Genomic DNA, 24,404 nt, shown 5'->3' with positions numbered 1-24,404 from the left:
GTTCTCCAGAACTGGTCAGAACCTGCTGAATGCCATCTCTGATCCACATCACATCTACTTGAGATGTTGTGCCTACTAGGGATAGATTAATATGCATATAGTCCTCGACTTACGACCTCAAACTTCCACAAACTGGGATCAGAACTTCCATTGCTAAGCTAAGCAGTTGTTAGTGAGTCATGCCCAATTTTATAAACTCTTTTTTGCTGTGGATATTAAGTGAATCACCATGATCATTAAATGAATTGGGCAGTCATTAAGTGAAATCCATCTTCCCCTGTTGACTGCTTGTTGGAAGCCAGCTGGGAAGGTCATAAATGGGTAATCCTATGGCTCTGGGATGCTGCAGCTATGATCAATACATGTCAGCTGCCAAGCATAGAAATTTTGATCACATGACCATGGGGACATTGTGAAGATTGTATAGTGAATGTAAGACCTGGTTGCAAGTTACTTTTTTCAGCACTGTCATGCCTTTGAACAATCATTAAATGAATGGTTGTAAGTCAAGGACTATCTCAATTTATAAGAACACATAAAATAAGTCCTCATAATGCGAGAATAAATGACTTTTAGAAAGTTTAACGATCAAAGTACAACTTATTTATTGCTGTGTAAAGGTACCATGTTTTTTTATCATGTGATACTCTTGATTCTTTTGTACTCACTAGAGGTTGGTGGAAATTAAAGTACATGGGTTACATAGCATTGCCCAGGCTAAGGCCCTATGGCTATGCTGTCGGGGTGTCTCCTCCCAGACTTCCACTGCTAATCTGGCCAACTTTCTGGATGGAGATTCAAGGAATCTCCAGGATGGTCTATTGCTGGAAGTTTTCAAGACAAGATTGGATAACCATTTTCTTGGGATAATATAAGGGCCCTATGATTCTATGAGACATCATGGGGTTGGAGAGGATACCAGGCTGATCAAATGTTAGCTAAACTTCTCTTTCCCTATCCTTTTCTTTTGAAATGTAATTATAACTCCAGTCGTTAGATGGTGCCTTTACTGGCTTCTGCTTGGTTTCACTTGGCTCAGGCTTTGTTTCCTAAAGGAGATAAGTGTAAGTGGTTGCCTCAGCTACAAAAGCAGTTGCTATACACTCTCCAGCGTATCTGTTTATTTGTTCTGCTCTTTTGTTCATGTTCTAATAGCTCATGAAAAAGGCTGCATGTGAGTGGCTGTTTTGTTTTGATGAGAAATCTTTCACTGACATGTCAGAGGTGGACTGGTTAAAAAAAAAAGACAAAGACAAAAACTAAACCATAAACCAGAGCTCAGCAAAACCATCTTAACCATCTGTAGAATGTTCTAGAGCAGAGGTCTTCAAACTTGGCAGCTTTAAGACTTGTGGACTTCAACTCCCAGAATTCTCCAGTCAGTCCACAAGTCTTAAAGCTGCCAAGTTTGAAGACCTCTGGTCTAGAGCAACAGCTGCAGTTTTACAGATGGAAATTGTGGCATAAATCCTACCCATATGGCTATCTATCAAACCCCAAATTAGTAAGACTATTTGAGATCTGCTTCTCCCAGTGTCTTACTTTAAGTACATCTGAAAATGATCTCAGTGTGGGTGAAGAAATGCTCAAAGCTAAGTGAGGCAGAAGAAACACACCAAAGGTATTCACCACTAATCTGATCTTTTCTTTCTTTTCTCCTGTATCTATATCCAATAAACTTATATCTAATTCACAAGTTTAGTATACATTGACATATATATTTCTAGACATTCATTATCATTTTGATACCATATCAAACTGGTATCATTTCGAGGCCTGACCTCATCTCAAATATTTAAATTTAATATATAAATTTAAATAATAATAATAATAATAATAATAATAATAATAATAATAATAATAATAATAATAATAATAATAAATAGAAGCTCTCTCTTACCTTATCTTCATCTTAGGGAGCCTAAGATCCCAATTTCATTCTTTATAAACTCACATACAAAGTTGGGTTTTGGCTCTGTTCATTTGCAGATCTTGGCATATTATAAAGAACTTAGTTCTCACCTTCAAGTCAATAAAAGTTGCATACCTCTTCTATAGATATTCCTCTGTTCTCTTTCCCAGCTGTTGTCTGCTGATTCCTCAAGTATCAGTAATGTTTTTAGCCTCATTAAAAACATTTACTTGTCCCCTATCAAATCCTAAAGTGACTTTCAGTCTTAAGATTTGTGAAGCCCAAACCATCTAATGAACAATATCCACCTATTTACTATACATTTTTCCATTTAGTTGGATTCAATTAGATCTTTCATGGTGGTAGCCCCCTATAGATCAGTCAGCCAGAAATTACAGTATATCTGTCCCTCCAGATGTGTAGGAACAGAGCAGGCAGGTGGAGGGGCATGGAGTTAAGTATGTCATAAGTTTGGAGTCCTTGCATTCTCAGAAGCATTCCAAGTTCAACCCCTCCTGAATTCTGTTGACCCTTATCTGGTGCCAATTTATTGTTGAACTTTAGTTGACCAAATACTCTATTTTATGCTGCAACCTTACGAATGGTCCTGAATTTTTGTGTCTGACAAAATGCACTGCAAATGTTATAGGAATTAGGAAATACTTATTACCAGCTGGCATAGAAGTTTCCCAAGGAGAATGTAATGTAGCAGCACATAGAACCTACAATGGTCCATTTGCATCCAAATTTCTTAATGATGACGGATGGGAGAAACATGGAGGACAGGATGAGAGTAGCATAGATCACACTCAGGGAGGCAACTCCCAGGCCTTCTTCAGAGTGGAGGCTGCTCTGTACATACAGACAAAATGCAACGGAGGCACATATTTATAGCAAACACAATAATATATGGGGGACAATGATTTAATAGTAAAAGAGGAAGAGACAGTTAAGCCAGAGAAGTTTGGCAATGAAACTATGATATCAAACACATATGACAAATGCATTGCCATTACAAAATGCTGCATGTGCTTACTGTGTCCTGACCTCTGAAGAAATCAGAGCATTTGGGTGATGATATCATCACACACATTTCATCAAGCCTCCCTACCAGTGGTGGGTTGCTACTGGTTCGCCCTGGATAGGGCAAACTGGTAGTGGCAGTGGCAGGAAGCTCCACCCACCCGCCCAGACGCTTCTGCACACATGAGTGAACTGATAGCAAACTAAATTGAAACCCACTACTGCTCCCTACTCCCATGGGTGCCCATAAATTAAGCTCCTCTCTTGGGGCGCTCAGATTCATCAGTCTTTATTGCATAGACCAATGAAAATACTGTGTGCCTCTTGCTTTAGAAAGGAACCAGATTGACCAAGCCATCAATTGCCAATTAAAGACCAATTAAAGGGCTAATGATTATCCAAAGCTACTCCAGCCTGAGAAAGTTAGGTGGTACATTTTGCAGAGGGAACAAACAGTTAAGAGGGTGCATGGCCCACAGCTGCATAACGGACAGAGAAAGTGACTTCGTTGTAGTTTCTTTCAGAGGCTGTAAAGGAGATGGCAGGGGTTTTGTACTTTCAGAATTGCAAGGATTTGAATCTTTGAAAGTAATCTTACACTAAGGAAGTATTAACACATCTGATCGTGTTTCCTGTCTGGTCTACCTGGGATGATTGACAGTCCATCATCATAGTTCATAGTTCATAGTCATGAAAGGACAGCAGGCTATTGGGAATGAATATTGCTGAAAGGAGAGAGATGCTGAGATTTTCTGCTCTCATACAACAACAACAAAAAACATTTTGGCACATCACCAGGATCACTGCCCTTATCTTGAGGCACTTATGATATATTTCCATTTGGGGGTTAAAACTTTCCTCCATTATGCAATCTCACCTCATCTGTTTGAAAACAATGGCATTTTGCCTCTGAAAATCAGATTTTTCCCACAGCAGCATAAAGAACATTAAAATTGCAAAGAATAGTTTTAATAGCAATTTTAAAAAGACATAATAAAATAAACAAAGCATCCACCATAGTGCATTAAATACACCATGCAATATGTATTTAATATAATAGGTGTTATACATCACACATACATGCATGCATGTGTACATATAAATGTACATGATCAGGAAAGAATGAAAGCAGAGAAATGTGAAAAGCAAAAGAGGGAGAGAGAGGGAGTGTACAATTCATTATCTGCAAATACTGGAATGAACAGTGCACAACAGGATCTCATAGATCCAAATAAAGTTCACCTACCTGAAGGTTTTGGAGTCCTCCATAAGCAGTAAAGAGAAATGTGAATCCAAATGAAATCACAAGAATGTTTTTCAGATATGAGTCCATAGCTGAGTCATAGAAGTTCCCAGTGGAGAAACCTGGCTTTCCTTCACCTTTAACATAAAGGAGTCATGTTAGCTACATGAATACCTGCCCATGAACGTTGCCTTCTTCAGCTTTGAAAATGCTACCGGTCTGGTAGCAATGGTAAGAAACGGTACCAGTTAACTTGATTTGAAATATTGATTGGGTTCCACCAAAGGGGTACAACATTTGCATGATGTCTTCCCTTACACCCAATTTTGTAAATCATTTCTAGCCACAAGGCAACTTTTTGAAGCAGATCTCCCTTCCTTGCCCACTCACACTGAAGGAGAAATATATTTTAAGAAACAGGTGGGTGAGATAGAGTTTTAGCTTACCATTCCATTGGAAAGGTCACTTGGAAAGCTGTAGCACTTTTACTATTCTCCAAAATACTGTCCCTCAAACTACTTTCTTCCAGATATGTTGGAGTCCAATTCCCGTCACACCCAGCCAGGATACAGGTAATTGGACTCCAAGATATTAGATATCTCTGTGACACTCATGTGCTGTACGCGCTTAAAAAAGAGAATGTATGTGCAACAAGCCAAATTAAACCGTTCTGCATAGAACGAGAAGCTAAGAGTTCAACAAATGTACTGTAGAGTAGAAATGAAAAAACCAAGGAGCAGAGTACAGATTCAAGGCAGCACCAAGAACACATAAATTTAATAACGAATAAATAAATAAACAAACAATAAAATCATCCCAAACCATAAGAAAAGTCTAGGCAAATATGAAAAACTCAAGACAGAGGTCTTTCTGCCTCCAGGAATAGTTTCTGTTTAGCTGCAAGCTATGATTGAATACAAGAAGATAATTTATAAATCATGGTTTGCAAACAATCGCACATATAATTTCAGTTAGAATCATTTTTATTTTTATTTTTTTGCCTCAGCATGCCTTTCAAAGCCTCAGGTGTCAATGGATCCAGCTAGCTTATTCATTTTCCTTTGCAGGGGCTGACTTTTCCAACTTCTTGTGAGTGAATCTTTCCAAAGGAATGTGCTGCCTCTTTACTGTAAGAATTTGTCAAGGCTGAAAAGTTTTTTTTTAAAAAAAATTGTACCAAGCTCTGAGCTTACCTCAAAGGCCTGTGGTATGTCAGCCTTGACACCCTTTTAGTTTTTTCTGTCAGGGCACCTAAGATTAAACTGACTCCAAAAGAGCCCAGACAGTCTTTGCATTTCTGTCTCAGCTCTTATATTTGCAGGGAATTTCAAGAATGCACCCTTGAATACCTTCCTCACTACAGCAATGCAGGCCTGCCACAATAATTTGCTATAGAATGGACACTTCTAACAAACCAAGGAACACCTTTATGTAGCTTTAAAAAGGAAAGAGCTCCATTTTTCCTTGAAGTTCCTAATGGCCTTCTTTGCATTTCTGTTTAGATAGTCATACAACTTTAACAAGCATAACAGTTCAATATTTGGGGTGTATTATCAGCTACCCTAAAGCATGACTTTCATTCATCTCAAATGCCTTATATGGGAAAGTTCATGAAATTTTTCTTCAATACCATGATCACACTCCTCCACTGCACTCAGCAGACTGTTTAAGTTTGCATAGCATGCTAAACCATCATGGTAGTGGCTGCATTCATCTATACCGAGAAAAAAACTAAACCATCTGCACCATGACTTAATATAATGTATGAACTCAGTCTGATACGTTTGCAGCATTTGCAAAATATTGCATTGTGAATATAAGCATATCATTGATTACTAAGGTTATACAATGTTGAATATATTATTTGCTCAATATTATGTTGTTAACAATGCATTTTAATTGTAGTCTTTAACATTTAGGAGTTTTGTGATAGTTTTTTATCATAAGCTATCCAGAATCAATCAATCTTTTATTGTGATCATAGACCAGAGTTAAAAATTAAAACATTAAAATAAACTAAAACCAGAACAGGATATAATGTTATATTACAACAAATGGTGATATCATCAATAGGCTGCCAAACTCTGTCTGATTTTACAGACAGAATAGCTGAATTTAAGGAAACATTCAAGGAAACTGTATCATACTGCTCTGATAGTAGCAGCTGTACATAAAAGAGACCAGAATTTCCCAGATATTTTACAAAGTAAGGAGTTATAAAATGAGTCCATGAATAGTGAGATCACCCAGAGTCACTTTATGTTGAGATGGGTGGATATATAAATGAGATTACTAAACAAATAAAAAATAATTAAATACAGGTAGTCCTCAACTTACAACCATTCCTTTAATGATCATTTATAGTTACAACAGCACTGAAGAACATGATTTAGGACTGGTTCTCACACCATTGCAGCATCCCCTGTGATCAAATCTGGGTGCTTGGCAACTGGCATGCATTTATGAAGGTTGCACTGTCCAGGGTAATGTGATTGCCATTTGCCATCTTCTCAGCCAGCTTCTGACAAGCAAAGTCAGTGGGAGAAGCCAGTCTTGCTTAACAGCCGAATGCTTCACTTAACAACTGCAGTGATTTGCTGAACAACTGTGGCAAAAAAAGTTCGTAAAAATGAAGCATGACTCATTTAGGAGCTGTTTTGCTTACTAACAGAAATGTTGGGCTCAGTTGTCGCTGTAAGTCAAGGACCACCTGTAAATCAGAGCGTTGTACCAACGCAAAGATTTGTATCTGACTCTAATATCAGGAGGTGAATGATGGCTTCTGAAGGAAAAACCATCTGCTTCTCGCTTTTTCCCCTCTGGAGGGTCTTCACACCACCACACCTGCTCCCTACTTTCCTCCCATCATGCATTTTGTATGAACTGCAGGCTTAGTATCTCAGTTCACATTGAAAAGTATGAACATTTTCTTTTGTGCCTGCACATTCATGCTTCTGCATCACTCCACAGAAAAGGAAACTGAAAGCTCCGTTCAGATGCTATGTTTTTTTTTTCTTTAATATAAAGACACTGAATCATATAAGATGTTGCATTTAGAGTAGAATTCAACCTGGACAGAATCCTTCTGTAAAAAGGCTCTCAGTTCCATCCTTCCAGAGCTGATTTTTTTCTTCACAGAAGGATCATTTCTTGTCCTTTTGACCCCTTGCGACATTTCCCCAAAAGATCTAACTCAGAAGCATTTGGGAGCCATCCAAACCAAGCCCTGCAGGGGGCATTGTTTTTGATCTAAGGCAGAGGCCCATGTGATAAGAAAGGGGATCATTTCCAAGTTTCTCAACCACCCTCGAGAAAAGACTGGCTGCCCAGGACAACTCATGTCCCTGGAGTTTATGTGGAAAAAGGAGAAACTGAAACTGGGATCAAAACCACCTTATTCTTCTCACCTCCAATGTTAAATTTGTTGCTTGGATAGCTAATCTGCTGCAGTCTCTCTCTCTCTCTCTCTCTCTCTCTCTCTCTCTCTCTCTCTCTCTCTCTCTCTCTCTCTCTCTCTCTCTCTCTCTCTCTCCCTCCCTCCCTCCCTCCCTCCCTCTCTCTCTCTCTCTCTCTCTCTCTCTTCCCCCTCTCTCTTCCCTCCCATCCCTCCCTCTCTCCACTTTCAGCCTATCTAACAACTAACTATAAACCAATGTTTAATATGGAACATTTTATCCAGAGCTGGGCCACAATGATTTGTGCCAGCTCTATTTAGATAATTTCATGCCTTGGCAAAGTAAAAGGATATGAGGACTTTTCCACAGAGGAATCGTGTTTCAGACGATTCCAGAGGTCAGAAAGAGATCAAAACATTGACTCATGCAACCCGTCCTTTACATGTCTTATTCACACAACCGTCAGCAGGGCTTGTCACCTGTATGTAGCAGTGGTGGGTTTCAAAAATTTCTACCACCGGTTCTGTGGGTGTGGCTCGGTGAGCATGGCTTGGTGGGCGTGGCAGGGGAAGGATACTGTAAAATCTCCATTCCCACCCCACTCCAGGGAAAGGATACTGTAAAATCTCCATTCCCATTCCTCTCCATTTCACTGCAAAATCCCCATTTCCTCCCTATCAGCTGGGACTTGGGAGGCAGAGAATAGATGGGGGCGGGGCCAGTCAGAATTTTTACTACCCGTTCTCCGAACTACTTAAAATTTCCACTACCGGTTCTCCAGAACTGGTCAGAACCTGCTGAAAGCCACCTCTGATATGTAGCATTTGTACCATGCAAAATGAGAGAACTATGATATCATTCAATAGCCAGTGTCAGATTATGATTTGGGAGACCGACAGCCAATTTTATTTTCCATTTTTGCAGATTCAGTCAGCTTAGTTCTCTGGTTGTCCAACTGAAACTGAAAGTTGCCACCTACCTACCCAGCCATATCTTGATTTATCTGGCCCATGAATAGCTCTTCTGTTCAAAAGAAAGCATCTTTCTCAATCCCTGCTAGATATGATTGATTGAATGTAGGAGACACCTTCCTGGAAAAGCAGGTCTTCCATTACTGTAGTAATCTATGGTATTAATAGATTAATAATTAATTAATAATCTCATTAATCTCCCATTAATAATCTCTCATATGGGTGACTGATAACACCTTTTTTTATACTGTATGTACTTGTGGATAAACTGAGAATTTTAGGTACCAAAATATACCTCCTAAATTGAGTTTGGTTTATCTGCAAATAGGCTTATCCATGAGTATGTATAGTAGATTTTCCCCTCAGCTTTTTAAAAGTACCTGTATATCCTGAATATACTTGTGAATAAGCCCATCCACAGATAAACTGACCTTGAATTTATTTCCAAAATACCATGGGAAATGTGCCACCCGTGGATATGCCAATTGTAAATATATGAAATTTCAAAGGTCAGCTTATTTGTAGGTGGCACATTTTTCATGGTATTTTGGATAAAAAATTGAGAGTCAGCTTATCCGCTGATGGGCTTACATGTGAGTGTATACTGTACAACAATGCAACCAAAAAAACCCTGAATGCTATAATTATTTTCTTTAAATAGTCACAATTATCTTATATCTGCATCAAAAAGTAGTTGAAATTATTGCACTCTTAACATTTTTCTTAATGCTATTAAACTGGTATACATACCACTTTTGTCTACAGTATTTAATGTACATTCTGAACTAATATCTTTCATATTTATCAATTTTTCAAAAGTGTGTTTGAGTAGGTGTCTAACAAATGGACACCCACAAGTTTTGCCAGGGCCCCTGACTTCCAAAATTTTGTTATCTCAGACTCGTTGATAAGACCACCATGATAGCTGTGAAACTGACCAGAAGCAGCCTTAAAATGTCAGCCTATGCAAACAGCTCTGGAGATAAGGCTTAAAAGAAACCTGATCCAGAAAATCAGCTATCTGGTCATGCTCTTATAGTACCCTGAAAAATACTTCCTTGTCATTCGCCAGTTTAGTTTCCTCATCTCCAAAAAAAGACTGTCTCCCCACAGCTTTATTCTTCGGTCTCCAGTGATTCTCCAGTCCTAGCAATCTTCCTGAAGCATTTTAATTTGATGGTACCTAATCAGGTTGAGGGCTAGATTCACTGAAGTACAGATATATCAAATTGTATTAATAGATAGCTAGATAGCTAGATAGGCAGATTGTGTGTTTGTGTTTGTGTGTGTGTGAGAGAGAGAAAGAGAGAGAAGAATATTATGCATATTATTATTTATATCTTTGAACACATATATGTGATCTATTTTCCTCTCTCTTTCTCTTTCTCATTCCTTTTAAATGGAAATATCATTCATAGGGCAATGATATATCACATATCATTGCCCTATGAATGATATTTCCATGTTTACTTCTTGCACAGAATGGTATTCTTCCTGGCCAGATTAAAAAATGTTCAAAAGGTGACATGTTCTGAATGCAGAATAATATACAAATATTGCAAAAGAAATATATTGTGCAGCAAAAACTATATTATTATTAATAATGATAATTTATTAGCCACCAACTTCAATGGACTTCAAAATATTTTGGTAGGGAATGGTGAGGGGAAGTTCTAAGTGCTTCTTGATGAGTTTTTTAAATTTTAATAGCAATAGCTTTAGACTTATATGCCGCTTCACACTGCTTTGCAACTCTCTCTAAGCAGTTTACAGAGTCAGCATATTGCCCCCAATGAACTGGGTCCTCATTTTACCTACCTCAGAAGAATGGAAGGCTGAGTCAGCCTTGATCCTGTCAGGATCGAACTGCTGGCAGTGGGCAGAATTAGCCTCCAATACTGCATTCTAACCACTGGCCCACCATTTTAAAGCTCTCCTGTGGCTTTTAATGGGAGGCTTCCATTCCTAGCTTTTTCTGTCTTGTTTATTTCCAAGGAAATCAATTGAGGATAAAACATTGGAGCAAATGCAAGATTATTTGGATGGCAGTAGTAAATGCCCACAGGCGTTCCTAGAGCTCTGACCAATCACATTAAAGGGAAGTCACTGGAGACATAAGCTGCTAAAACTATTTCTATTGCTGAATCCTCCTGCACTTGCTTCTCAGCGACATTGCACCTAGGCAGTCTTGTCTTCTAACTTATTCAGTCAGGTTACCTTTGAAATCATGTCTCCATCCCACCCACTGCAGGACTGATGGCAATTGTCCAAGAGTGATGTTGGATATCTGAGCTGCTATTTCAAGGCAACCTCTTCTGAGGCTGGTAGTCCTATTTAAGTCTGTCTCCTTATTCTATTTGAACACGTTTCCCAATTGAAACAGAGAACTTTTATTACATGTTAACCTCTCTTGACTGGACACACCGTGCTCACTCTTTCTGAAACACGCCTTTAAGCAAGAATAAAAAGTGTGTTGTAATGCCACCTCCTTCTTTCACCATCCTCATGTCAATTTCTTGGGAAGTGACTGCCCAAATCACCTGGTTCCAGGAAGAAAGAATGCATCACCAAAGTTATTTGCTTCTCCTCCCCAACTGACTCAGCAGATTTGAACGAAAAATGGCCCTGCAAGCCACACTGTGTCAATTACCTCACAAATGACTGTAGAGGTTTTACCACCCCCTCCAATCCAGACATCCTTGCTATGACTTTGTACCAGGGGTGGGTTGTCCCCGGTTTAGACTGGTTCGCAAGAACCGGTAGTAAAAAACCACCGGGAGGCTCCGCCCACTGACCTGGACATCACCTGGAAGTGATCTGAGCATGCGTGCGCACGATGCAAACCGGTATTAAAGGTAAGTAGAACCCACCCCTGCTTTGTACTTATTTTATTGTTGTGAGTCTTACAACTTTGATTTCTTAACCATCATTTAGGGCAGTGGGTCTCAACCTTCCTAATGCCGCGACCCTTTAATACAGTTTCTCATGTTGTGGTGACCCCCAACCATAAAATTATTCCTAAAACCATTGAAAATATGTGTTTTCGGATGGTTTTAGGTGACCCCTGTGAAAGGGTCGTTCGACCCCCAAAGGGGTCCCAACCCACAGGTTGAGAACCACTGATTTAGGGCATGACAATATGTGCAAACAAAGCCACATGGGTAAATGAATGCCACATTCACATGGCATTCCTGAAAACCATATGATTGATTGGGGGCTAGTGTGTTGAGTGAACCCAGCCACAAGGAATATCGAAGATTTATTGTTTCACATACTATAGGGGCTCTTCAATTGCAGCTCATGGGTAAGAAGCCATGATTTGTGCAATGGGTAAGCCTAACCAAGTGATTTGCTCAAGAAGCTAGGATTAAACCAAGCCATGATTTACCACAATGTATGAATACTTTCAGTGAAACAGAAGCCCTCTTCTTGTATACATATTCTTGTATATGTAGAAAAGGACTCTACCCTAGAGTCCTAATTTTGATTCATTTAGCATTTCATTAAAGGGGGGGGGGGGAAGTTTTATCCAATTTTAAGATTTTGCATATTTGCAGAATTTTTCTTCAGTGTTGCTAGCATGAGGTGAGCAGAAACTGAGAGGCCAGGCTGTGCCTAGATAGGAAGGTTAGAAAGGGCAGGGTTCAAGGGCTGTCCTACATAGGAAGAAGGAGAGTACTGATAACTCTCCCCCACCCCCCAGCATCTTTTCTGAAATTGTCACTAGGTTCACAACATAGTTCATTTGCACAAGTTGTTGAGCATAGCATTGCTAAAAGGTTTTGCTGCCTTAAAAAGAGGTATTGTAACTACATTGTCTAGCTTGTCCTAGGTTATAAAGATGTTAATAATAGAAATGGCTTTTCCTAAACAATCCTCCCCCACCCAATTTACTGGGGGGGGGGGAGCAATGTAGAAATTGTACTTTAAAGATGCAGTTAATTATGCCATATCTTAAAATGGCTGCCATTGAGAGCAATTTAAAAAAATGGAACATTTTTCTTAAATAGAATGCATGCAGCCACATTAATGCCTATAAGCATTAAATATAGAAGGGCATTAATGACTCTTTTTTAAAAAACAAAAACAAAAACCCGACAACTTGTGCTGGAGTGTGTGTGGACAAGAAAGAATAGAAATTTAACACAAAGCAGTTCATCTATCAGAGCCCTCTATAAGCAGATGACAAGATAAGCCAACCAGAGGCCTTTGAAATGTAGTAATTAGCAAACAAACTCCAATCTTTTTTAAATGTAGCTCTTTTCATCAGAGATAGTATTCACTTGCAGTAGAGTCTTTAGAGTCATCATGAGCCAAATATATTTTTCAATTCTCTCTATCGCTGAACAGAACTAAGGCAGTCCTCGACATACAACAATTTGTTGAGTGACTACTTGAAGTTACAACATCACTGAAAAAGTGACTTATGAGCAGTTTTCAGACTTAAAGACTATTGCAGTATCTTAACAATAACGTGATCAAAATTCAGGCGCTTGGCAACTGACTTGTATTTATGACAGTTGCACTATCCTGGGATCATGTGATTACCAGTGTAACCTTCCCAGTAGGCTTCCGACAAGCAGAGTCAGTGGGGGAAGCCAGATTCATTTAATGATTGCATGATTCCCTGTAGCAATTTGCTTAACAACTGTGGCAAGAAAAGTCATAGAATGCCTCAAAAGTGCCTTGCTTAGTAACATAATTTTGGGGCTCAATTATGGTTGAAGGTCGAGGACTACCTGTATTAGAACAAGAATCTGTAACCATTTCGTTCTGATGGGAGAGCTGGAAATGATATGGAAACTGGAGAGAACTGGAAACGATATGGAAACTATTGCTGCACCTACCAGCAAAGAGCTCCAGTGATGTCTGACCATTGAGGAGATGGTCATCTATCCTATCCTTTCAACAGATATCCCATGAAATATCTCATATTCAATGTGTTTAACATCTCATTATTAACCTGAAATTGATACAAAGTTATAGGCGGCTCCATAATAAATATAGAAACTGGACAACCAGATCAAAAAGCCCCTAAGAGTCTACCCAAAAAAGATCAAATTACAAAAGAAGAACTCTGGCAAATGAAAAGCAGTGGTCCCATTCTCCCACATTTCTATGGACACCCAGAAATACACAAGTCCAACATACCTCTTTGTCCAATTGTACCATTCTGAGAGACCCTAATTTATAATATAGTCAAAGAACTCACAAAAAGAAGAAGAAGAAGAAGAAGAAGAAGAAGAAGAAGAAGAAGAAGAAGAAGAAGAAGAAGAAGAAGAAGAAGAAGAAGAAGAAGAAGAAGAAGAAGAAGAAGAAGAAGAAGAAGAAGAAGAAGAAGCTTGGACACCTCATAAGGAAAGTAAATATTACATCAACACCCCACCACAGTGATTCCAGAAAATCAAAGCCCTAAAAATAGAGGAAGATGAAATTATACTTTCATTTGATGTCACAGCACCCTTCATGTCTATAGTTTGAGAATTAGCAAAGGAATCCATTGCATCAGTACTACATAACATGCCTGATTTAGACAAATATACTAAAACCGAAATACCCAGGATAATAAACTACATCAGCCTCTGCCTCACATCCAGTTTGATGGACAAATATACCAATAAATCAGAGGCACACCCATGGGAATGCCACCCTCAGGATTCATAGGAGACCTCCTAATGCAGTGTTTAGAAACTATAGTACTCCCACACTCCATGAAACCAAAGATATGGATCTGGTATGTAAGTGACAACTTTTGTCTTAATAAAAAAGGAACAACACAAGACAATCAACAGTATTTTCAAAGGAATAAAGGTAGGAAGAAAACAACAACTACTCTTTTGGATATCCTCATCAGTAGAGGAAACAATGGCAAATAAGAAACCCAAGTCTATTAAAAAAAAAACAACCCATACTAACCAGTGCTCCCTTACCAAAGTAACAATCCACCTCCCACAAAGGGAACTGTGTGGAAAACATTATTCAAACAAGCACAAATGCACTGCAGCAACCTGGGAGTACCAGAAAAAGGGAAACAGATCACTTATACAATATCTTCCAACAAAATAGATACCCATGCAACTTTATCAAAATGTGCCTGACCATTTAACTGATTATACACAACCAACACAAGCAATGAAAAGGATAACACTGCCATAATCCAAAACATCTCAGAAAAAAACCCCAACAGATTATTACAACCACACAGCATCACGTAGCACACAAACCAATTTAAGCCCTCAACACATCTCAACAAAACAACAGACCCAGTAGCCCAAGAAGAAAAAACAGGAGTCATCTGCTGTACAACATACAATTTAAGGACTGTAACAGCCACTAGGTAGGACAAGCAGAAGGCGAGCAGAGCATATCCATGAAAGCCAACCAGAAGACTTGATGAAATAATCTCACTTGATGAAATAATCTTATATCCTCTGCCTTAGTCAACACCCTGATAAACAATGATTAACATCAAACAAACAACTAACCAGAAAATAATACCCTAATAAGGAACCACACAGGAGAAAGCCATACCTTCACTGAAACCGGCAGGCAAGCTACTGTGAATGGCTTTAAAGCATAGAGTTTGTAGTTCCTGGTTCCTGAAGTTTGTGGTTCCTGGTTCCTGCAGCCATTGAATGGAACAAAGAAAGTGTGGTGGATTGCAACATGGATATGTTGGGCTCACAGTACAAGAATGCTACACATGGCAGAAGACAGTCTATTCTGAAACCTGTTTATGCAACCATTGGGTCCATAACTATTACTATATCATACCACAATTGTATAACCTCCTGTTGTTTAGTCCTTTGCAAATTGTTAGAATAAGCATCGCCCATGCCACATTTTGAACAGTAACAACATTGCAGTAATGGGTGGCGCAGAGGGTTAGAATGCAGTATTGCAGACTAATTCTGCCGACTGCCAGCAGTTCAATCCTGATGGGATCAGGTTGACTCAGCCTTCCATCCTTCCGAGGTCAGTAAAATGAGGACCCAGATTGTTGGGGGCAATATGCTGACTCTGTAAACTGCTTAGAGAGGGCTGTAAAGCACTGTGAAGTGGTATCTAAGTCTAAGTACTATTGCCATTTCTAAACACAACTAATCAGAATAATTTCCCCAGATTTTAACATGATTTATGTCTCAGTAATAATTCTTAGAATCTGTTCTACCTATTCACTAAGCCAAGCACCTGTGAGCTTTTGTACAAGTTCAGGCAAAGGACGACCTAGATGTACAGATGAGTTGGTTTTGCTGCTCCCTTATTTTGGAAAACAACTTGACATACTCCTTTTCCAATAAATTTCCATTTTCTTTGTGCAATATATATCATAATACTGTTCCAGTATGATATAGCCAGATTTGAAATATGATCAGTTTAGGTTCATTGTGAAAAATTTCCATGGTAGCAATATATCATATCAGCAATCTAATCAAATAAAGCCTATCTAGTAGCGATCCTGATGTTAGAAATAGAATTCCATCCAGAAATTCTGAAACAATAGTTCATCCGAGCAAAAGTAATGGCTTTAAAGACATGGGATTTAACACTGAGTCTCTGTTGCTTAGATGCAGGGGTGAAATCCAGCAGATTCTGACAGGTTCTGGAGAACCGGTAGGGGAAATTTTGAGCAGTTTGGAGAAGCGGAAAATACCACCTCTGGTTGGCCCCAGAGTGGGGTGGGAATGGAGATTTTGCAGTATCTTTCCCCTGCCATGCCCACCAAGCCACGCCCACCAAGCCACACCCACAGAACTGGTAGTAAAAGAATTTGGATTTCACCACTGCTTAGATCAGTGTTTCTCAACCTTGGAAGCTTGAAGATGGGTGGACTTCAACTCCCAGAATCCCCCAGCCAGCAGCGTTGGCTGGGGGATTCTGGGAGTTGAAGTCCACCTATCTTCAAGCTTCCAAGGTTGAGAAACACTGGCTAGATGGAACAAAAAGAGGAGCCTATCATCATGGCAAAAAAAAAGAGCTGATAAATAGGGCAAGGAGATCACCTGAGATCACCCACAAGTGCTTCAGATAGCTGCTCCTTATTAGATTTCAGACTGGGAGGGATTGGTTTAGAGCTCTGGGAGATATCTGTCAAGAGCTGTCTTGCTCAAACTGTGGTTGGTGCCTTTGAAAGGACATAAGTTCACATATTTTTATCTGTGTGTAAACAGCCAAAGGATTTTGATTTTAAAAATGGACTAAATGTCCAGATAAATTTGAAATAAGAGTTTGGAATTAAATTATGAAGAATTCTTCCTGTGGGAAATGCTTTTGTTTTGAAATGTAAGATAAGATTTTAAAACTAAAGCACTAGAGGGAATTAGAGGGAGACTGTAAAGGTTACAATTCAAGGAGGACACTTAAATGTACAATTACAGAATGAAACAAAATATTTTACTATAGGATATACTGAATGATGGACTGAAAAGTTAATTTTAAGAGTGTCTGTTCTATAGATAGACTGCATCTAAAAGATGCTATGGAAGAGGAGCACGTTCTACTTAACAAGAGTGAGACTGATTTGAAAGTGGATTTCTGTGACATGGAAAAACATTTTACACTGGACCTATTTTAAAAACTGGCCTATGTTTTAATAATTAAAATACAAACAATAAACTGAAAGATTGACTTGGATAGCCTTCCTATATTGGATTCAACAAATGAGTTTTGTTAGAAGTAAAAGTAAGGCATATAAAGCTGTTTTATTTGATCAAGATTAAAAGAGATAGGTTGCTATTTCTGATAACCTCTATAGACTTTTGCTGGTATCAGAACTGAAATGACAATGGTTTATGAGAGAGCTGGGATATAGGAAGAAGAGATCATATTTTGTATTTCAAGAAAAGTTTCTAAAATTGCTTATACTTGTGATGAAGTTAAGAAGCCACTTCTTTACAATATGTCTTTTTTCTTTACTATATTTTTATTTTCTTTCTTTCTTTTCTATTTTTCTTTCTATTCTCCCCCCTTTTCTTTCTTTTTTGCCCTTTTTACTCTTTCTTTTTATTATCCTTTTTTGTAATTTGTATTCATTTTTACTGATGCAATTATAATGATTAATAATTAACTATTTAAAAAAAGGAACTTGTACAAGGCTAGCCACCAGGTGTCATTGAAGCATAAGTTTGCAAAGCAGTGGTCAGTCCAGCCACCCTTCTACTCTTTGGTAGTTAGGACAGTTTTTTAAAAAAAAACAACAAAAAAAAAACAAACAAATTACACGAATGGAGACAAACAAGAGGTCTGCCTTTTCAACAGCACAACAAACTGTGCAGCTGTGTTTTCAGGCTGCTGGCCAAGTGTATGTTCTTTTTGCTGTTTTTTCCTCCAGCTGCTACAAAGGGCTGACCCATGACAAGCCAAAAGGGAATATGTGTATGTGTGTTTGTGGATGGGGATGGGACATCCATACACAGCCAGTTAATAGCACATAAGAATAAAACCACAAAAATGCAAATGCTTGAAAGTGTGATGCAGAAATACCATTGCTTGCCTTGAACTATCACAATCCTGACTCCTCTTGGCTGGTTTCCACTACACTAAAGCTATGCAAGATCTGGCTGCTACGGAGGAGGAGAGGAAGATATTCAGCCCAATCTGCTTCAGAGCTTGGTCAGCTCTTTCATGTGTTTTCTCCAGATACTTCCAGTACCGTGGATACTTTCTGACACTTTTGAAATCTTTGTGTGTGTGAGAGAAGATGTTGTTCTGATTGTCCTATTTCTTTCTTTCCAGCTTCCTGTAGAATAGGATAGGATAGGATAGGATAGGATAGGATAGGATAGGATAGAATAGAATAGAATAGAATAGAATAGAATAGAATAGAATAGAATAGAATAGAATAGAATAGAATTCTTTATTGGCCAAGTGTGATTGGACACACAAGGAATTTGTCTTTGGTGCATATGCTCTCAGTATACATAAGGAGAATAAAATACATTCATCAAGAATAAAAAGATACAACACTTAGTTATAGTCAAGGTTACTAATAAGCTATCAAATCGTACTAGGGAACAAGTAAAAACAATATAATTGAAAGATACAAGCAACATGGTTATAGTAATAAGTGGGAAGAGATAGATACTAGTAAGGAAGAGAAGAATAATAGTAATACAGTCTTAGTAAATTATTTGACAGTGTTGTGGGAATTAGTTGTTAAGCAGAGTGATGGCATTCGGGAAAAGCTGTCATCGTGTCTAGTTTTGGTGTGCAGTGTCCTATAGCATCTTTTTGAGGATAGAAATTGAAACAATTTATGTCCAAGATGTGAGGGGTCTGTAGTTATTTTCACAGCCCTCTTTTTGACTCGTGCAGTGTACAGGTCCTCAATGGAAGGCAGGTAGGTAGCAATTATTTTTTCTGCAGTTCTAATTATCCGTTGAAGTCTGTGTTTGTCTGGTTTGGTTGCAGAGCCAAACCAGACAGTCATGGAGGTGCAGATGACAGACTCAATAATTCCTCTGTAGAATTGAATCAGCAGTTTTTTGGGCAGTTTGAGCTTTCTGACTTTGCGCAGAAAGAACATTCTTTGTTGAGATGATGTTTTTGATGTTAGGTGTCCATGTACTGAACAGGTATAGACTTCAGCTGCTATTTTTCCTCAGCCAAAGGACAGATCTGTAACAGGGATGAACATTGTCTAGAGCATTGTTTCTCAAGCTGTGTGATTTCAACATCTTGCGTGGGAAATTCTGGGAGTTGAAGTCCACACAGTTTAATGTTGCCAAGGTTGGGAAACACTGGTCTAGAATTTGCCTTACAATCCAGCATTCCCCAGTGAAAATGGCCTTGACGTCAGCTCCAGAAGATAAAGGTAGAGGTTAGTTAAAGTGAATTTTGAGCTGAGAAACCAGGGTTGGAATAGATTAAAAAGTTACCTTCTGTTATCTGGGTGTTTTAATGCAAAGATGATTCTGGTTCCCTGAAGCTAAGAATAAGGACATGCAATACATGGTCAGTCACTATATTTACTCGTTCTCCCTCTCTTTATTGATCTTGTTTTGTTACAAGATGGGTAGCAAATAAATTCAGTAAGTAAGTAAGTAAGTAAGTAAGTAAGTAAGTAAGTAAGTACGTACGTACGTAAGTAAGTAAGTAAGTAAGTAAGTAAATAAATAAATAAATAAATAAATAAATAAATAAATAAATAAATGTTAGTTTATAGTTTAGTTGTTCATGGTATGCTAGCATTGCCCTAAAATATTTTGTCTTTCCAAGTTTTATGAACTTTCAGAGGAAGTTAATATAAGATCTGCATGCTTTAAAAAAATACATCAAAGATATATAGCACTATCGCCAGTAGATTGTTTTTTTTTAAGCATATGTAACTATAAACAGCAGATCTGAGTATGGCACCTTCCTAAATCTGAGGGCCAAATGAAAAATGGCACACTGAGTGTCAAGATTTCTTCCATTTAAAAGAGAAAAACCAAACCTTTCTTTTCTTTTCTCCTATTTGCATAATTTGAGTTGAGTAGAGTCTCCCTTGAAGATCCTTCCTATTGCTGACTTCATCTACCCTTCTTTGAATTCATCCAAAATGATGCCAGCATGACATCTGCTGCTCCCATTCCAATTCCTACTTTGCTTCTATTATGCTTCTTCCAAATCACTCCCAAATAATACTGTCTTGCTTACTCATGTCCAATGTGAGATAAGCATAATGAATTGTTCTTTTGTTCTTCCTCACCAACCAGTGGGAAAACTCACCAATCCTGGCACTGGCACAGGCACAGGAATGACTGGCTGTGATTGAAGAATTCTATCCATCATTCAGTTCTGCACTTTGTTTTTTACACTCTTATCTTCATGGGTTGCAAATATGCTTTTTGCTAGAGATTCTTTTCCCATGCAGAATAAATATCAATGTTTTAGGATGAATTTTAACTGAGAAAACCACTTCAAAATTGAAGAGAGAATTTAGAAAATGTTTCTCTTATTCCACAGTCTGAAATGAACCTGGGCTCTCTTGAAGCTGCTATTCATTTTGACAAAATCCTTCTGACCTTGGCTCTTTCTGTCATGTTATCTAAAAAGAGGAATGCTTTAAGGCAGGAACATCTTGGCAGATACAAATGAATTTCCCCCCACTAAGGCTTGAATTCCATAAAACAAATCTTATAACATTAGCCCCTACCTAGAATGGTACCAGATAACCTAACTTCCTTTGCTTTGCAAAATGATAGCAGCCAATAAGTTGTTTGAGCCATCATTAATTGTGGAATTTGTAAGTTGTGAAGGAATATTTATGCTTTAATGAGTGCTACTACTACTACTTCCTATGCTTCTGAATAAAGGCATGATGCTTTTTGCCTCAAAATTATCTTCTCCCATTACAATTTTGGGCCAGTGCATCCAAGAACATGCACTCCAGCTGAGCTAAGAATATAGTCATATTATTAGAAGGGAAGCAGTACTAATGGGAATAGTTCTAGCAGTTTTCTAGAGAAGCGCTAAACCTGTGCCCAAAAAAGCACCAAACCTGTGACTAAAAAATTAAATTGGTTAACAGGCTGAACATTTTGGAGTGTAAGCTGAAGCATGAGAACTCACCAGGAAGTAAAAGCCAAATAACTCTGCAGGGTAGTGCCCAAAGATTGGAAGAGAAGAATACCAATGAGCACATCCTAGCCCCTGACCATGTCATAGTTACCCCATTGCAGATTGTTCCTGTAATAGGTCTGTGTTGGAAAAAGAAGCAATCTTGAAATGTGGAATGGCTAAATGCAATTTTAGGCATTCTCTGAGGTGGGCTAGGGATCAGATAAAGGCGATTTAATGAGGAGATGCCCTCCAAAGATCATAATCATAATCATAAGTTTATTTGTCAAGCATATATAAGATAAGAGGTAAAAGTATAAACATAATTTGAATACATGAAAAGAATAAGTAAAAAGGAATATTAGGACAGGGACGGTAGGCATGCTGGTGCACTTATACACACCCCTTACAGACCTCTTAGGAATGGGGTGAGGTCAACAGTAGACAGTCTAAAGTTAAAGTTTTGGGGGTTTGGGGAAGAAACTACAGAGTCAGGTAGTGCATTCCAGGCATTGACCACTCTGTTACTGAAGTCATATTTTCTGCAATCGAGTTTGGAGTGGTTTACCTTGAGTTTGTATCTATTGTGTGTTTGTGTATTGTTGTGGTTGAAGCTGAAGTAGTCATTGACAGGAAGGACATTGTGGCAGATAATTTTATGTACTATGCTTAGGTTAGGCGTAGTTCTAAATTGTCTAAGCCCAAATTTTTTAGTTCTAAGTTGTCTAAGCCCAAAATTAAGTTTAAAAAAATGGTAGGAAGGCATCTTTGTACAAAAGATTATAAGTTATAAGGATGAGTTCTGTACTACATTCACAAGGAATTGCTACACTGAGATACCTTTAAGCACACTGGATACCAGGTGATTGTCCATCCTCAATCTGTTTAAATTTGTGAATTAACACTGGCTACAGAAAAAGGTTCATACCATCAATGAGTAGCTAACAAAAATTTAAAAGTACAATAGGATACAAGCACGTGTTTTATGGTTGACGGTGATGTCTAAATAAACAAAGGTGTCATATTCAGACCCATTATTATATATGTACATCTATCATAGGCCACACTAAACATGCTCATCGAGGCAAGGAAAAAGAAAGAGCTACAACTACATTTGCTTTATTATTTTTACAGATCACTAGGAATCAGGCTCAGCTCGGTGGCACTTAGTTAACTAACTAACTGACAGACTGATTGACTGATTTTCCTCGAATGTATTGGGAAGCCACATTACATTTGGATAGTTATAATTTCAGCCTTCCGTTTTATTGTGACCCCTGTTCAGAATTAGACAATGACAGTATTATAAATATTCCAGATTAACTGAAGACATTCCATCCATCTAAGAAGTCTATATGTCTGTGTTGCTTGTTAAGGCAGATCTCACACGTAGGCTGTGATAAGAAACTGGAGCCTACACTGGTTTGTTTACACTGAAAGATCTAAAGGTCAGTGACAGACAGCCTTGAATAGAATGTAACTCATTGGATTAAAGTTTTAGTCAGGAAGATAAATTATAGCCAGTCCATAATTCTTTTTTGGCTCATAGTAAATATTAATTGATTAGTATTAATTTGCCTACTGTTGTTTTAATGAAAATTATACACACACACACACACACACACACACACACACACACACACACACACACATATATATATATATATATATATATATATATATATATATATATAATACATAAGATATGGGTGTGGCCTACTGATGACAGCTAACGAGCTAGAAATGGATCTATTTAGGTCTCCCACCTAGCAGTTAAAGCTTGCTAGGTGTTAGAAAAGAAAAAAGCCCAGAACCGAGTAGATGTTATTTGGTTATTCGGGTTTTCTTACGCAGGAGAAAACCCGAATAACCAAAGACCCACATACAAACATCCGCGAAAACCTCCGAAAACATTTATATACATACACACACACACACACACACACACACACACACAAACACACACGTGTGTGTGTGTATGTGTGTGTGTGTGTGTGTGTGTTTTTTTTTCCTCTAGCCAGGTTTTTCCTACGTAACCAAGGTTTTTCTGCAGCCCTAGCTCAGTGGAATCACATCCACTCGATTCTGGGCTTTTTTCTTTCTGGCAGCCAGCAAGTTCTTGCTGCCAGGTGAGAGACTTATATAGATCTATTTCTGGCTTGTTAGCCATCATCAGTAAGCCACACCCACATCTCATGTATCCTCCCTGTAAAGGTACAATATCTATTTTCTTACTTCTTCGTAGGATTTATGTGTGTTTTTCCTCTAGCTAGGTTTTTCCTACGTAACCAAGGTTTTTCTGCAGCCCTAGCTCAGAAAGTGAGCCCTAACTCAGGTGTGGCTTACTGATGAATGCTAACGAGCCAGAAATAGATCTATATAAGTCTCTCACCTGGCAGCAAGAACTTGCTGGCTGCCAAAAATATATTTATTTACTGTGTGCATTTTTAGTAAATAAGTATTTTTATTTTTCACTCTCCTAAAGTCAAATCAATAGGTGATTATACAGACAACTGTGTACAATCTGTGTAAAGTAAATACAACGTAATGTAATAGTACAAGATATGCAAGCATATTTATTTTACCCAGTAAGAACAATACACATGCAAAAAATTGTCCATTTCCAGATATGGGTATAGAGTGAAATTTATGTTGATTTTGTTTGTTTATCAAATTCAGATACCACCAATCTCACTTTCAGAGTGACTCAAGGTAATAACTTGCCAATGTTTTCTTTGATATTGTTTATTTTTATTTTATTTATTTTATTTTGAATTTGTATACCGCCCTTCTCCCTGAGGACTCAGGGCGGTGAACAGCTAAGTAAAAACATCAAGTACAAATATTAAAATACAGTTAAAATATACATATATAAATTGTTGCTGCAGACTTACCATTGTGCCTGATCCTATTCTCTCTGTTCTAGTTGCAATGTGAGGAATGGTGTTTGCAGGCAGTGAAGACTGCTAGAAAGGAAGGAGAGTTGTGGGTTGCACTCAGAGCTACTGGTGGGACACCAGACTAGCACTATCTCCCAGCTCTTGGCCTCCCGGCATGGTGGCTAGTCATAAAAGGACTGGATCAAAAGCCAAATGATAGCAATATAGACAGTTAGGTGCTTATCATCTTTCTAGGCACACAGTTTTTAAAAAACAGATTTTCTGCAGAGGACATGGAGAGGCTTGGCACAAACCCAAGGGGATGAGAATAAGGTCCCCATGCCGACTGGCACAAACATTAACCAATTCATCTCTTGGTCTGGAGGAACAAATTCTGATTGGCTATCACTTCTATGACTGCCCTACAGTCTAATGAACAAG

General features: G+C 38.3%; 1 protein-coding gene across 1 annotated transcript in view; it reads right to left on the bottom strand.

Moving 5' to 3' along the window:
* The window catches only part of UNC93A (unc-93 homolog A), a 38,625-nt gene extending 14,573 nt beyond the window's left edge, over positions 1 to 24,052 (bottom strand). The window contains exons 1-3 of the mRNA XM_070951265.1: positions 23,979 to 24,052; positions 4,182 to 4,315; positions 2,583 to 2,764 (exon numbers count right to left, since the gene is read on the bottom strand). Of these exons, the coding sequence (XP_070807366.1) occupies positions 2,583 to 2,764; positions 4,182 to 4,268 (269 nt within the window). The 5' untranslated portion in view covers positions 4,269 to 4,315; positions 23,979 to 24,052. The remainder of the gene's footprint in view (positions 1 to 2,582; positions 2,765 to 4,181; positions 4,316 to 23,978) is intronic.
* Positions 24,053 to 24,404: the final 352 nt, after the last annotated feature.

The sequence above is a fragment of the Pituophis catenifer genome, unplaced genomic scaffold, assembly GCF_029215685.1.
Source record: "Pituophis catenifer annectens isolate HBS135680 unplaced genomic scaffold, rPitCat1.0.hap2 SCAF_1, whole genome shotgun sequence".
In the NCBI taxonomy this organism is placed as follows: Eukaryota; Metazoa; Chordata; class Lepidosauria; order Squamata; family Colubridae; genus Pituophis; species Pituophis catenifer.
This window is presented reverse-complemented; position numbering and strand designations above follow the sequence as displayed.